Genomic DNA, 17137 nt, shown 5'->3' on the forward strand with positions numbered 1-17137 from the left:
CTCTGTTAACCTCCGTGCCGCCCAGGCCCGAACCCCTTCCCCCACGCTCTAATCTCAGCGCCACTCTCAACAGGTGTCCAAACAACTCTTTGTCTGTGGCAGAAGAGGGGTGGAGGAGGAGGAGGGGGGGGGGGTGCCAACCAAAGAAGGCGGCCATTTTCCTGTCTGGGCTTGATTACCATACAGCTGAGGCGCTCAGACACACACGACTAAAGCGTCAGATTTCCTGAGTTGTTAAAAAAGACGAGGGGGGAAAAAAAAGAAAAGAGGGGAGACAGAAAGAGAAAAGAGTGCGCCAAAATAAAAGCACGCTGGCTGTGCTGAATCAGGACCTTGTCTGAGTGTGTGTTTGGGTCGAGCCTCGAGCACAGAGCTCTGTTTGTGTGCGTATGAACACATAGTCCACTGACAGCAGTCTGACAGCTCCCGCGCAGACGAACCGATCGTGACACAGTCACAGCGCTGCTCTGTCACTTTGCTGCAATCTCCTCTCTTCTGCCTGAATGAAACGCACCTCTGTTCATCATGATTGAAACGTAAGCGGAGCCAAACATTTGTGAACATCATTTTTGTTACTACATTGGAAACCAGAGAATGACTGAACTGTTGTTGTAAATTACAGCAACAAAGGCATAGTTCACGCAAAAATGAAGATTTCGTCATCATTTACTCATCCTCATGATGTTGCAAAACTATGACTTTTTTTCTGTGGAATCTAAAAGAGGGTATTTTGAAGAATGCCAGTAACCAAATGGCCCACTGACTTCCACTGAATCGCATTAAGCAAAATATGTTTTTTATGTTCCATAGAAGAAAACCATACAGGTTTGAAACAGTAGGGTGGATCAATAATGACTAAATAATGAATTTATTCATATGGACCTACATTGAAAAAAGAGATTTTATTTATCATTTACATAGTTTTAATTGCAATGTATAATTTATTTTCTTCTTTTAACACATTTGAAAAAAATATTTTTGGTACATTTGTTTTGGTACATATGTCTTGCACTCTAAAAATGCTTGGTTAAATGCAACCCAGCACTTGGCGAAATACGGACAAACCCAGCTATTTGGTTGTTTTGACCCAGCAGTTGGGTTAAAGGTTTAAAGCAGCCTTTTGGGTAATTTTATTTCACTCAACTATTGTTTAAAAATTACTATATGGCTGGCTTAAAATGAATCCAAAATAGACTGTAAATTAAAAATCAGACACATGATTACTAGAGGCATCAGCAATCATCAAAAAGTGAACATTCATTAATAAGCAATTAAAAAAATATTATTATTTATTCAACTTATTAATAAATGTTCATTTATTGAACATACACTTCCAGTCAAAAGTTTTTTTTAGATTTTTAATGTTTTTTTTTTCTGCTCACCAAGCCTGCATTTATTTCATCCAAAGTACAGCAAAAACAATAAAATTTTGAAATATTTTTACTATTTAAAACAACTGTTTTTATTTGAATATATATTAAAATGTAATTTATTCCTGTGATTTCAAAGCTGAATTTTTAGCATAATTACTCCAGTCACATGATCCTTGAGAAATAATTCTAATATGCTTTTGAATGGTATAATGTAAAATGTATAACAAAAGCTTATTATTTCAGAAAAATGCTGATCTTTGGATCTTTCCATTCATTAAAGAATAATGTTTCAAATATTGATAATAATAAAAAATGTTTCTTGAACAGCAAATCAGCACATTAGAATGATTTCTGAAGGATCGTGTAACACTGAAGACTGGAGTAATGATGCTGAAAATTCAGCTTTGAAATCACAGGAATAAATTACATTTTAGAATATATTTAAATAGAAAACAGTTATTTTAAACTGTAAAAATATTTCGAAACGTTACTGTTTTTGCTGTATTTTGGATCAAATAAATGCAGACTTGGTGAGCAGAAGAGACTTCTTTAAAAAACATTAAAAAACTTTTGACTGGTAGTGTATTACTAAATGTTAATTTCCAACCTATTTTAAACAAGAAATATAGTCATTTTTAAGCAACAGTTGAGTTAAAAAAAAAAAAAAAAAGCCACCCAGATGGTTGGGTTAAATGTTTAACCCAACAACTGGGTCAAAACAATCCAATAGCTGACTTTTTTTGAGTGTATGGATTTATTATCATTCTTTTATGATTTAAAAAAAAATCCCTTTTATGTAAAGCACTTTTAATTACTATTGTGTAAGTCTGGGTGCGAAACTTTGAAGATATCTGATGTTTAATATACAGTTATATGGAGCTGGATTTTGGACCAATCTGTTTTCACTGACAAAAATCCTTATTTTTTTTAAAAAAAACATAAATTTACATCAATAATATAGGTTTTGTCATTTTATGTCATTCCTGGTTAGGGCACTGTGTTTGTGTTTCATTTGGATTTCCAAATGTGTTTCTTTTAGATTTGGGCTATGAAATATTATTGGCACGCATAGAGTGGCTTGTATGGAGAGGAGAGGAAACTATAAAAAAGATATTTATTTATACAAAATGATTTTTGTAATTAGACATGTTGAGTATGTCAAACTTTGTTTGACTTGAGCCGTCAATAAACAGTTGTATGAAAGCTTCACTAACATGTGATACAGCATTCCAGACATTTACTGTCTGTTTAAAACATTAAATGAGTACAGTGGGTTGTTAATCAGGAAACGTCAGATCTTCGTGGTCAACTGGCCGAGTCTAGTGGCCATTCATGAAAACATTTTTGAGTGTTGCTTTACTCTCCGAACAAAAACAAAGAGGTCAGTGTCAGTTCATTTAAAAGCATATAACGTTAAGAGAAAATCCAAATGTTTCCAATGTAGGGAAAAAAAGGTCATAATTATTTCCTATTATTGGGAAACCGTTGGGAAACGCCTCCCTCGCTTGTTCCGACTATTACAGCTGTGCACAAATCTCTCTGTAGATAGGAATGAATGTCGTGGGATGGTGGGGGAGATACAGAGCGCTTTAGTTTCAGCGGGTCTCACATCACGCAGGTCCCCACAGCCCCAGCGAGCTACGCTGCGGAAATGTCTTCCAGACCGGCACTGATCTACTAGATTCTACTGTGACTGCTTTTCCCATTCAGCCTGAGGAACGCAGCTCAAGGAGGGAGAATGAGCTTCGGTCCAGCCATTACGCTTATGGAAAGTATGTGGGTTTAAGTTAAACTGCTCTCAGTGGAAAATAGTTCAGTTTCAGCACATGGCCAGGCCTTCATTTTAAACAGGTGGCTTAACTCTGTTTATTAGCCTATTTGGAGAGGCACAATGAAAAAACACACGCATTTCTCTCCCTCTTGCCTGTAGTAACTGTACGAGATCTGCAACAGGAGAGGCTCTGAAACACATAAGGTTAAATTTCATCCGTGACGAGGAAGTTTTCTTTACCATTTGTGCTGTTCGGTTGGTGACCAATCCGGAAGCGGGGAAACTGGAGCCGATGGCTGAGATTGGCCCGTTGTGCGCTTGTCCTAACAGGCTGTGGATGTCGCTGGAGCCCACGGCGTGATTTCGCAGGACGTGGATTGCATCGTCCAGCCTGTCCAGCCGGTCCTCCATTCGAGACTAAAATAAGCGATGGAGAAGAAGGCAAAGCGTACAACATAAGCGTAACGGAAAACCAATATCAACTGACTTTAAAGACTTTAAAATGGCAAACGTTGCAAAAGGAAAGGAACATTCGAAAACAAAGTGAAAGGCTAAGCCACTTAAAGAACATCTGTTGGAATAAACACAAAAAAATTCAATGACAGTTTTCCACTAACTAACTTCAACATGGTAATTTTCATGTATTAACATCATCAAAGACCAATAAAAGATGAAATGGCAAAACAACAAATGCACAAAACAGAAAAAGCACAGCCAAATCAAAAGAAAGCCGATGGCTGAATGGAAAAAAGAGGACGGGACGTGACTGTCTGAAGAGCGGGAATACCTCGCAGACATCCTTTAAGAAGGACATGGCATCCTGCAGATGCTCATGAAGCTGCTGGTGCACACGATTTTTCTACAGTCAGACAGGAAGAGGAGAGACACGTACAGTGAGAGACGAGACAGAAAGACTGCAGAGAGAAGCAAGCAGAGAAGCGCCGACATCTTGGTACTCGTTCAAGTAACTAATTACAACGAACCGCGGTTCACTCTGCCGATCACAGCTCATTTCCTGTTTGCTGGAGGGCCGCTGCTCACGGACGGTCCATAAAAATGCACTTGCAGCTGGCACACAAGTATTAGAGTAAATATTTATCTACACACCCCACAGTGTGAATGTATTACGTGGGAAGGAAAGTGCGTGTGTATGTGTGCGTAAACCAATCTCCTGTTGTGGCTCAGCTCCCCAGTCAGCCCTGGAATCTTGCGGCAGTGGTTGAACGCAGCAGCTGCCGGCACCCCACCCCCATCACACGCCCTAACCAATCCCTAACCACCCCACCTTCACACACCCCGGCCAATCTCCATCCACCCCGGACGAGAGAGGACAGATGGCAGGAGACACACCCCAAGGGACGGGTATTGTTCGGTCCCCACGGCTCCCTCCCTGTCCCGCTCCTGACATTTGTCAGCCAGGAATGTCCATGTAAAGCTACCCCCTGCCCTCCAGGAGCAAGTCATCTACTGACAGTGTCCATTAAAAAGTGCTCAGTACCAGGGGGAGGGGAGGAGTAGGAGGAGAGCGATCTTACCAGAGAGTGAAGGGAGTTCTCGTAGTTTGGGGAGGAAGGTGCCTGTCCAGTCGCACGGGGCCACTGAGTTGTACCTGCGGACAGAGGCAGAGGAGCTTTTGAGTCACCTGACACATTGCAACAAGCTGGCTTCATTACAACAGGTGTAAAGTGATCATCTGAAATGGATGAGAAATGGAAAACATTGTTGTTGTTCGTCTTCACTGGCTGCATGCAAAAACAAACAGCGTGACCATTGAAGTCCAATTCATGAAAAAATTATCATGATTCTTTTAATGAATTCAGGAGTTATCGTTTAAGCAACATCTGTAACATGGAATATATATATATATATATTTTGTCGGCACCGACATGTAGCGACATTGCAGTTCAGGTGTCCCGAGTTCGAGTCCTGGATTGCAGACTTTACTGATCCCAAAACCGCCCCTCCTCTCTCTTTCCCACTTTACATCCTGTCTAGCTACTGTCCTATCCAAACAAAGGTATAAATATATAATGCCAAAAATAAATCTTAAAGGAAATAATATAATATAATATAATATAATATACTCTTAAAACTTGAAAGTCATTGGATAAAAACACATTTAGTGTTGTCATTTCTGAAAAAAATGGTATTTTATAATATAATAAAATATACAATGATGAAAAAATATGCCATTTATAAATATATGTAAAAAACTTTTAATTTAAAAGAGTCCTAAAACTTTAAGAGTTAAGAAACACACACTGTTAAAGTTAATGAAATAATCTTTGTAATATTATATAATATAATATAATTATATACTCTTAAAACTTGGGAAAAAGTTGGGTTAAGAACACATTTGGTTAAGCACACATTTAGTGTTGTCATTTCTACAATAAATTGCATTTTATAATATAATAAAATGTACCATGATAATAAAATATGCCATTTATATAAATGTGTAAAAATTAATTTAAAAGAGTTCTAAGACTTTAAGAGTTAAGAAACACACTGTTAAATTCCTGAAATAATGTCACTATATAATATGTCACTACATAATATAATACAATATTATAATATAATATAATATAATTTTTATTTAAAAGACTACTCAAACTTACAAATCATTGGTTAAGAAACACATTCAGTTTTGTCATTTCTACAACAAATGACATTTTATAATATAATAAAATATACTTTTATTTAAACAACAAAAAAAATAAGTTATTGGTTAAGAAGCATATTTACTGTAAAAAAATATTTCAAATAAATAAAACTTTCATTTAAAAGACTCTAAAAACTCTTTTAGGAAAACAAATTCACTGTTGTTGACAGAGTAGGAAAACAAATTCACTGATGATGACATAGAGTGTTTTAATATACTTAAAAATGTTTGTTCATCATAAAATATAAAACCATTCTTTGAAGTAGTACGCACATGGTACAATGCACTGACTGATACATGTTCACAATAGACTAAAACTCATTTCCTATCCTGACTGATTCCAGCTATTCTCAATGTGGGCTGTTTTCATCTAGGTCTCCAGACACATCATTTCCTATGACTGGGTCATATCCTGCAATGTGAGAAGGGTTCGAGGACGACCCTTACACGCATACATACACAAACCAGTGCTGAGGGACATCTCCAACTTCCTTTCATTAATGAAGTCATGACTAAAAAAACCTGGGAGAACAATGCAGGCCCGCGATAAGGGCGATGACTTGGACCCCGAGCGTCTTCCCTTGACTCCAATACTGCATGAGCTCAACGGAGAAGCTCGATATACTAGACGTAACAGGATGAGAGCACGACTCACTCTCAGATCTCAACTCGCACAAACAAACTACCGGGCGGTGAGCGCTGATGTGACCAATCTCACGTCAGACGGTGTCAGAGAAAAGAAAAAGAACTGTTTTGCCACAGTACTCAAGTAGCAGCATAAGATTTGATTTGGCTTGGTCAAATTCTCAGCCCCCAGACTCAATGTTTCGCTTTTTTTAGCCGTCAAAATTCATCGCTGGAAGAATTCAGTGAATGTGTTTTTGTTCTGTGGCAGTGTGTGCGAGGCTGGAAGGGACTATAATGAGGATGTAAATGACTCTGGTCTGGTCTCGGTCTAAACGTGCTGATTCTGACTGGCCATAAATCAACACCGCTCTAAAAGAATGCACATCTGCTAATCACAAATCAAAACGCTGGTGGTGGGGGTCGCTTTCAATCCCTTCACTTCCAAGTCTACTTCACTCCAATTGGCAAACAATCCGCTACAAAAGAGTCTTGCATGAAGACTGTGGAGTACAATAAAACACGCCAAGTACCCTTAATGTAGCATGACCCAAAGGAAGCCTTTTGGCTTATTTTCATTAATCAGTTTCGGAGGGATCTCTGCGCTCCTCGTTCTTCAACAGGCAAAGACTCTAGGTGCTTTGTTGACACTAGTGATTTCCTATTTTGCTGGTTGTCATAACTGTTGCGACAGCCCTGTTGTGTTCATACTTCTAGCTCTGCCAGCATTTCTTCAGAAACAATCGGCGAATTCCATCCTGTGTGCGACAGTAAGTTGTTTAGGTAAAGATTTTCCAACCATCCGTCCTTCCCAAAGCGAAAGCAGCTCTAATTTAGAGGAATTCACTTCTTAAAACCTCAAAGCTCTCAGAAGCAGACTTTCATTAAGGGCCTATTAAAAATTACTTTGGGGCTATGCGAAGAGAGCGCAACGTTTAATAAGGCCTACTCACCGGCGGCCAGCTTGACAAATGAGCGTGGGCCGGTGCGGCACTCCGCACGTGGTGCCGAGGTCTAATTGGCTGGTATGGGCAGCAGAGACCTGGCTATGAGCGAGTCTAATGGCTGAATTTAAGAACTAATCCGGAGAAACAGATGGATGTACTTCGCTTAATCATAGCATTATGAAACAATGTGCACCAACGTCTACGAAAAAAAAAAAAAAAATATATATATAAAAGGCCCTAGATATCAAAGGGAACTTTGACTGCCTGCTTGTGAGCGTAAATCAACTTAATGATGTGATAAAAATGCAGGCAGACGGAATGCCAAATGTGACTAAATACTACCAGGAGACCAACATTTTGATTAATCAGAAAATATTTGGCGAATGAGCTCTGCTCTTTCCAAAAACAAAACAAAAAATATATATGGTATCTTTTTTTCTGTTAAAATACACTACTGTTTAGAAGTTTGCGGCCATAAATTTTTTTAAACAATTTTTTTTTTCTTAAACTTACAGTAAAGACTTTTACATTGTTAAAAAATTATTTAAATAAAGTGTTCGCTGCTGTTCAAAAGTTTGGGATCAGGAAGATTTTTAATGATGTTAAAGTTTTTTCTGTTTATCAAAGTACAGATTATATGATTACATTTAAAATAACAGTTAATAATATTAAAAATTTCTTCCTGTGATGCATGAATTTTCAGCACCATTACTACAGTATTTAGTGTCAAATGATCCTTCAAAAATCATTCTAATATGCTGATTTATTATCAATGTTGGAAACAGTTGTGCTGCTTAATATTTTTTTGGAAGCTGTGATACTTTTAACAGGATTTACTATCACTTTTTTATAAATGTAACATCCTCGCTGTATAAAAGTATTCATTTCTTTCAAAGAAAGAAATAAAAAAATGTACTGACCCAAACTTTGAAATGGTAGTGTATATTATTACAAAAGATTTCTATTTTAAATAAATGCTGTTCTTTTTAACATTTTATTTATGAAAGAATCCTGATAAGAGTATAACAGCTTCCAAAAAAAATAGACGAGACACTGCAGATGAAGCGTAAAAAATTAACTAATAGTTATCGTCTTACTTACCCAGGTGATTGATTACACTGATAATTGCAAAAAAAAATGTATTACATGTTTTCTAAATTGTTAGGTTTAAATATGCAAATGAGGTATTACTTATTGAAATATCTGCTAATTTGCACAAATTTCTAGTACAAAAATCTGAACACTGAATGAAGTCCATTTCAAAATTCTTGTTAATTTTTTTGACATTTTAGAGTCAAATGTTTTTACAGAGGGAATTTTGGGTAACTCCATAATTCAGAAAACACTTAGAACAGACAGGGAATAAAATTGGGGAATAAAATGTTGTATATTATCAAGCAAATTATATATAAATTATATATGAAACATTCAGGATATAGACAGGAATAAACAATTAAAGTTTGGTGTGTGTAAGTGTTACCGAAATGGAGATTTATGGCTCAGTGTAGGAGAAAAAAAATTATTTTGAGAAAACAGTCTTTAAAAATATGTATTTTAATTGAAATCTATTGACACAAATAGATAAAGTGCTATAAAAAAAAAGTGTATTTTGGATTTGCTGTTTCCACTAGTCTGAAAAACCAAAAAGCCCAAAATCTCAAACTTGATGGGTGCATGAAAAAACAGTTTTTGCCTGCAGTGTCTCCCCTTAAGCAGCACAACTGCTTCCAGCACTGATAATAAATCAGCATATTAGAATGATTAGAATGCATAATGATGCTGAAAATTCAGCTTTGCATCACAGGAAAAAATTCTATTTTAAAGTATATTAAAATAGAAAACCACTATTTTAAATTGCAATAATATTTCACAATATTACCGATCAAGTAAATGCAGCCTTGATGAGCAGAAAAGACTAAAAACCTTAAAAATCTAACTGATCCCAAACTTTTGAACGGCAGAGTATGTTAATTTAAATGTAAAATATATATAAAAAATAGACAAATATTTAAAAATAAACAGATTATTTACTTGCAAATGTAGTCCATTTAAATATTACAAAAAGGATTTTTTCCTAATAATAAAATATATGATAAGGTGTGCTAGGATGACAGGAAGTTACATCACAAGGTACAGACTGCTGAATGGAGAGGAAGGCCGTCTCTGAGCTGAGTCATCCTCTCCCTCCCTTGCTCTCAGTCAGTCATGCTAATAAATGAGGATCTTTGCAGGCCGGTCTGTCATGGGCAACAGCTGTGTGAGGAACAGGGCAACAGCTGAAGCTAAGGAGTGGGACAGACACCGACACAGCTGTCACCACTATATCAATGAACACACACACAACTGCCCTCTCACTGAAACAACATGCTGAGAAACTGCTATTCGTACCACCTAGTATCTCTGCCCATCCCTCTGTGCTTCAAAATAGTTTTTCATTTAAAATGACTGTGCATCAGTCTTGTCAGGCACAGATAAAATCTTCACAGTGGTCGGTTATCTATCCACCCCTAACCAGGGCATAACTCCTCCGACACCATCTTCAATCTCAGCAGCTGAGGAACAGTGTGTTTACTCATTTACGTGAGGAGGACGCGGCTTGCTGTGTGTGTAGCTACACCGCGTTAGTGTGACATGTGAGTCGGGCGGTCGAGACAGGGAAGGAGCTGACACTTGCTGCGAAAGCAGACAGTATTGTATGATAGTGGGTGAAAATCCTGGTACAGTGATAACAGATATTACACAAGAGCTTATTCCAGAATCTCAGACTGATGTTTAACAGTTATTTTTTTTAATGTTTACATGCTTACAGCCATTTGTAAATTTAATGTGTCTAGCTTCCAGTCTCATCCGCTTCCAGCTGTTTTCAGCTGTACAAAACAGCTTGTTTTGCTGCTTGATAGTGTAAACTGGTGTGTCTTAACATATTATTTTAATGCGTTATCTTAATTTCGAGCACAACGGTTTGTACTGCAAACAGTTTTACCATTTATTACTCTTCTCGGCTTATGAACTGGAAGTCTAACTCATTACCAGAAAACAGCTTACTTCCGCATTGAAAAACAAGGTGGATACAACAGTCTGGTATTGTGGTTGTCCATTAATGACATCTAAATGAAATGCAATGTCTAAATGGATCTGTCTAAATGTGTAAAATAATGAGCTACAGTGGCCCCAAAAAGTACATAGCTTTTTTGATGGATGTATACACTGTCCAACAATTAAAAAACAAAGTGGACAGCAAAGAAGATTGTTTTCTCTCAAGCTCTTATAAAATGTATTGCTGTGTAGACTGTAGATCAGTAGAACTGTGTCAAATTATATTAAACAATAATATATTAAATTAAACAATAATATATTAAAATAAAGTGGTTTGGGGTTGGCAAGTTTTATTTTGAAGGCTTTTAAGTCTCTCATCCTCCTCAAGGCAGCATTTATTTGATTAAATTTTTCTATTTCTTCATTTCTTAATGGTCACTTTTGATCAATTTGATCAAACTTAAAGTATTCATTTCTATAAAAAAAAATTGGTAACAATTTACAATTAGGTTTCATTTGTTAACATTAACCAACATGAATAAGCAATGAGCAATGCATTTATTACATCATTTATTAATCTTGGTTAATGTTAGATAAAAAAAAAAAAATACAGTCGTTCACTGTTTGCTCATGTTAGTTCACAGTGCATTAATTAATGTTAACAAACACAACTTTTGATTTTAATAATGCATTAGTAAATGCTAAAATTAACATTAACTAAGATAAATAAAATAAAAAGATTTAATTTATGTTAACTAATGAATGAACTTTATTGTAAAGTGTTCCCAAATCTTACTGACTGATCCCAAACTTTCCAGTAGTGTACATTTAATGATTTACTCTTGAAGATGCAAAAAAAAAAAAAAGTTGCATCTTCATTAGACACTTGAATGAACAATACATTTATTACACTATTTATTAATCTTTGTTAATGTTAGCTCATAAAAATACAGTCGTTCGTTGTTTGCTTTGCTCACAAGCATGACATTTGATTTTAATAACGTATTAGTAAACGCTGAAATTAGCATTTACCAAGATTAATAAATGCTGGTAACTAATGTTAACCAATGAACCTTGTTGTAAAGTGTTACCCATTAAGGATTCACAGCCCTAATTAAAAAAATATAAGAAAGACAAAAATATTGTTGACATTTACTAGTTTAGTGGAATATGCCTATAACCTGTGTTTACTCTTATAGGACACTTTTATGACATCACATATATACTAAAAATGGCTTTGGGATTAATTAAATGGAAGTAAATAAAAAAAGTAAAAAATGATATGTAAGCAAAGTGATTTTTAAGAAAAGTTTAAGCATTGACTTGCTTATAAATGTTTTGGTAACACTTTACAATAAGGTTCATTAGTTAACATTAGATAACTACATTTGTTAACATGAACTAAGAATTAACAATACTTCTCTAGCATTTATTAGTCTTAATGGTAAATGCAGCATTTACTGACGCATTATTAAAATCACAAGTTGTGTTTGTTAACATTTATGCACTGTGAACTAACATGAACTAACAATGAACAACTGAATTTTTATTAACTAACATTAATAAAGATTAATGAATAGTGTAAGAACTACTGTACATGTTAGTTAATACATTAACTAATGTTAACAAATGACACCTTATTGTAAAGTGTTACCGATGTTTTGTTGATCCACAAATTCATATATTTTTTTAAGCGTGTCCAGATACTTCTGAGGGCCACTGTGTGACTGAGCGGTGAGGGTGTGGTGTGGGGTCAGAGAGGCAGACTGGTGCTCTACCTGCCCTTCCTGTGGGGCCGCTGGCCGTCACCACTGTACCTGCTGTGCCAGCGCCCGCCTGAGCCGTCAGAGGAGAGGGAGAGCCCACTGGAGTGGAGGGGTTTGAGGGGAAACTACTGCTGGTGTGGTCAGGAGAATAAATCTGCAATGAGAGAGAGAGAGAGAGAGAGAGAGAGAGAGAGAGAGAGAGAAAGACAGAGATCAGTTTGCGAGGAAGCTCGCTCAACCTTTAAAACCCACAACCTGTCGTTCCCCTCTCGGGCTTTACGGCCGCGGTTAGCATCCCTCAGTCTGTGCTCAGCCAAAATTGGCTCATCAATTCTGCTGATTTTACAAGCGGAGCAGCAGTAAAAAAAATGCTCACAGCATACATATGGGCTTTTAACAGCCTACGCCGCCCTTTATAATGTCTGCTGAAAAATACACAACCCCTCCTGCACTCGAAATGCTGCGTGACACCTGCAGTCCAGCCAGCGTTCCCTGGCTTTCTGACACATCTGTGGTTGTTATTAAGTCAAAGCCTGGGCCCACGCCACACACCCGCTGCATGTTGCACATCGCAAGTGAAACCACATGAGCACAAAAGATCAGAAACCCTACAAGAGAGCGGGAAAAAGGCTAAACAAACAGTGGTGGTAATAATTCACGTTAGAGGCTTGCGATATGTCTAAAATCTTACAGCACTGTGACAGTATATATAAAAGATAACATTATTCTGTCATGAAAAAATAACATTATAAACATGACTACATGAGCCACATTAGAATACCCTCAAATTCTGTTTACATGGCGTCCACTAATACATAATAGAGAGGAGCTGGAATAGAGAAAGCAGCTGGATAATGCAGAGAAAGAGAGAGAAAAGACATGGTCATTAATCTCTCTTTTTGGAGCTCATTAGAGTGAATGAGTCTGGCCCGTGGCTGTGTGGATGGGCGTCTCTGGCTCATCTTCAGTTATGGATGAGAGGTAATAAAGCCTCTCCCTGCCTGCCCAATAAACAGCGACCGAGACAGGCGCAGCCCTGCCCACACCATAATAAACAAACAGATGCCATGAAGAAGAAAGGCCTTCAGCCTTTACCTCACAGTGCAGCGCCGTGGCTTCTTTCACCTTGTTTGTGTGAGAATCCCATCTCTAAAAAAAATAATTCTGTCTTTCAAACTAGAGAAGGGATTTTTTGGTTAAGCCATGTCAGATGCAAGTAAACATCCCTGCATTCTGCTAAAATGGTTTTCCGCCTCATAATGGAAACCACTATGAAACATTCAGGTTTTGATCCCAATTATCTGGTAGGATTTGAGAAAAACAGCTCTAAAGTTGTGGGCCATCACTTGCAGGGGATCATGAAGTCCATTTGACTTAAAAACACATCAAAATGCGGATACTATCGTTATTAATCTTCTTATTAAACCCTGAATGCCACACTTTTGTGTTTCAATCAACTCTGCAAATCCTGCCTGGGGCTTTAGTACATTCATCTCTCAGAGTAGACGGAGAGAGATAGAGGGGGCAAGTGATAGAGATATAGAACGATAGACAGAAAGATACAAAGAAAGAAATCCTCTGTGATATTAACATATATTTACTGATATCTCAAATTCTTTTATATAGCATTTTTGCTTAATTAATGCAACCCTATTCATTACAAATTCAATTATCAGGATAATAATTTTAGTGAAAAGCGGAAAAATTAATCCATGAAACCTCGAATTTTATAACATCTTAGTATTTGGTTTGTCTAAATCTTCCTTGAGCTGCATGAAGTTCAAGATGATCATGTTCTAAAGCATGAATTGAGATGATTCACAGAGCATCTTGAACTTCAATCTGACCATCTTTAAAAAGAGCCACATGATCAAGGTCACAAATTTACTTTTTCATTAGTAGCCTCAATATGGTTTTAGTGCTTGGCAACTTTTCAGATTTTATCAATTAATCTCTTAATGTTTTGCACGTGTTTTTTTTTTTTTTTTTTAGAAATCAAGAAATCTCATTTTTGAATAGAAAGATTACCAATACGCAGTGTTGCCAAGTCCGCTGTTTTCCCACAGAATTGGGCTACATTAACTCTGAGAGTTGTTTTTGATGTCCACGGGTTGAAGCGACCCTAAAAACTTGATATTTAGCCCCTGGAATGTGAATTTACCAGGGGAACCCCGACAAAAAAAAAAGCATGTTAAACTCAGGAACACGATTTTTAAAGAGGGAACTCCCTCAAAACACAACTGGGCTACTTTTGGGCTAGTTTTGAGTAGCAATTGGGTGGGTTTTGTTGTGAAAACCTGGCAACCCTGCCAATATGCCAAAGAAAACATGCACGTGATTAACCCATGCTCATATCGCTAGACCCATTCACATAGAATGCGCTTTTGTGTTGACAAAGATGCGACGTGGGCAGTGGAATAGGAAAAACATGCAAGAAGATGGGAGTGAACTTCTTTTAAGTTGAGCGCCACGTTTTTATAATGCCATTTCATGCATGAGACACTGCAAAAGACGCGAGTGCAACAGTCAAACGAGTCCATGTTTACATAGAACAAACAATGGAAAAGCAGCGAAATCGAACAAAAAAACTTGTGAAGAACTACTAATGTATGTCTGATGTGTCATGTTTGCATTATGATGATTTTTATGATTTTTTAAAGAACTTTCCTTGTAATATTTCTTAACATATACTACATATAAGACAAGTTTGTACAAGATGTAGTTGTAGTTCATGCATCTTTTCTACAAAGATATTTAACAAGTGATTTGTTTAACTTTTACATCATGTTGACAACTTCATGTGTGGTGCACTTGGAACAGAATTTTCTTTAACTAGAAGGTTAATAAAGAAAAAGCTACTTGAATGTTGTAGTTACATTTTCAAGTTGACTAGTTAAAAATTTTTAAAAAATGAGATTTTAATTTGACTTATCTCCCAGCCCTAGTATTGAATCTGAAATATCTAATGTACATTTTATGTCATAATGCTGCTGTGTCTAAACTGTCAAAATACTAAAACTTTCTTTGTTTCCAGACAAAATCCCAATTAGCCAGGCAAGCGCCCTTCCCCTATCGCCCGTGTGCTTCAGGACCTCTTACGAACACGAGTCCTGACCTAATGAGTTGAAGCGAGCCATTCGGAGCATCCTGGCCGACTTCTGCTGTATTTCCAGTGTAACACCACTCATTTTACAAACAACAAATGGATCTCCGCCCACTCATCAGTCACGCTGCTCTCCGCCAGCGGGGGCCCAATGAGCACAAACCATCCAAAAGGAACCTAAACAAAAGTGGCACAATGGGCGGCCCGCAGAGCCGAGCCGCAGCAGTTAGGACGTTTCCCCCTCCCCTCGGCCCTCCACCCCAGCCCGACCGTGTCCGTTTCACCACAGCTTTATCATGCTAATAGAATTGAGTCTACAAATACAAAAAGACTTAATTTGTGATTATCTTTCAGCCGCACTGTCTTGTGTTTGTTTGTATGCCAGAGTGTGCTGTAGTGGCCCGGCAGGCCTCACCCACAGTATCTTATTACATTTTTTCTTCTCTTCTTTCTTTTCCCTAATCAAAGAGCAGTGATTAGGCGTCTAATTTCTCCAAAAAGGAGGGTGCTACGACATCAAAAGGTTAGAAAAAGCTCGTCCTTGTCCTCGGCCGAGAGGTGAGTCTACGGCTCCTGTCTGAAAACAGTGCTGAATCAGTCCAGATGTGTTCCTACTTTTAAAAAAGCCTTGTTGTGACTTACTGTAGGATAAGCAAGTCTGCAGGATTTTTTGGAGCTAAATAAGTCTTTAAGTTAAGCTCGGCAAGTTTTAGAGGTTATTGTAAGCTCCAGTTTCAGGGACACATTAGAAACTCGCACGAACGCCGGCACTCATTATCCAAACCAACATATAATCCACAGGCTTTTATGTACAGCTCCTTTTCTTGTATACTGCGAGATTAAGAGCACAATTATCCGGGCTTAGGTCCAGCAACATCCACAAACAGATCCCCTGACCTTATTCAATCTCTTAACCTTCTGCACTGCTACTAATACCCAGCCTAAGAGCACAAGTCCTGTCCTTTAAAGAATTAACTGCGCCATTATGTCGGGTAATCTCGCCTGCGTCTACAACACGAAGATCCTGAAAGCAAGTCGGACAACACAGGGCATGTTTACGATGCCTGAAACCGTATATCGCTCAGCAGTTAAAATAATAACAACATAATGTTGTCATTTATCCATTGCACAGTCTGAGGGAAGTATATAGATTCAAGTCAATCCCTGTTCTCTGAAATGATCAATGTATGGATTAAGAGGTCTGGTTGAATGGGGAAGGATCTCACCGAAGCCAGGGCTTTTCCCAGCGCGTCTCCAGTCTGAGAGCTTCCAGTGGCGTTCCCTCGGTTGGCAGCAGCTACACAAAGACCACACAGAGATACGGCATTCACATCGGAACAGAGCTGACAGAGACATTAGTGTCATGTATTTTTTATTGGCAAGCAGCAGCTGGTGCCAGACTAAAAAAACTAAAAAAGTGCTGAAATAAATAAGTGATAACATTCAACTCTTCAACAGTGTTTGGGGATATTTAAAAAAAAATAATGTGATACTTGTGTGTAGAAAAATACAGTAACACTTTAGATTGGGGTAGTGCTGTTAAACCAAGATAAAGTTTTTGTTTACATAATATATGCGTATGTACTGTGTATATTTATTATGTATATACAAATCCACATGCATGTATATATTTAAGAAAAATGTTATGTTTATATTAGTGCTGTTAAATGATTAATGTTGATAAATTGCATACAAAATAAAAGTTTGGGTTTGCATAATACATGCGTGTGTACTGTGTGTAATTATTATGTATATATAAATACAAACACGTTTATGTATATATTTAAGAAATATTTACAAGTATATGTATTTATTATTTTTTATATAATTTATATTATATTATATATGTACATAA

General features: G+C 37.2%; 1 protein-coding gene across 10 annotated transcripts in view; it reads right to left on the minus strand.

The window, feature by feature from the left end:
• Positions 1-17137, minus strand: part of tcf12 (transcription factor 12) — a 146514-nt gene that overhangs the window by 8603 nt on the left and 120774 nt on the right. For 3 of the 10 annotated variants that reach the window (XM_051115187.1, XM_051115188.1, XM_051115193.1), the window contains 5 exons: positions 16509-16579; positions 12231-12333; positions 4680-4753; positions 3932-4003; positions 3385-3561 (listed from right to left, as the gene is read on the minus strand). In XM_051115187.1, the coding sequence (XP_050971144.1) occupies positions 3385-3561; positions 3932-4003; positions 4680-4753; positions 12231-12333; positions 16509-16579 (497 nt within the window). Of the gene's footprint in view, positions 1-3384; positions 3562-3931; positions 4004-4679; positions 4754-12191; positions 12334-16508; positions 16580-17137 lie in introns of all 10 variants that reach the window. The other 7 variants (XM_051115192.1, XM_051115191.1, XM_051115195.1 and 4 more) reach the window with 3 other exon arrangements.

Source organism: Labeo rohita, chromosome 7 (assembly GCF_022985175.1).
Source record: "Labeo rohita strain BAU-BD-2019 chromosome 7, IGBB_LRoh.1.0, whole genome shotgun sequence".
In the NCBI taxonomy this organism is placed as follows: Eukaryota; Metazoa; Chordata; class Actinopteri; order Cypriniformes; family Cyprinidae; genus Labeo; species Labeo rohita.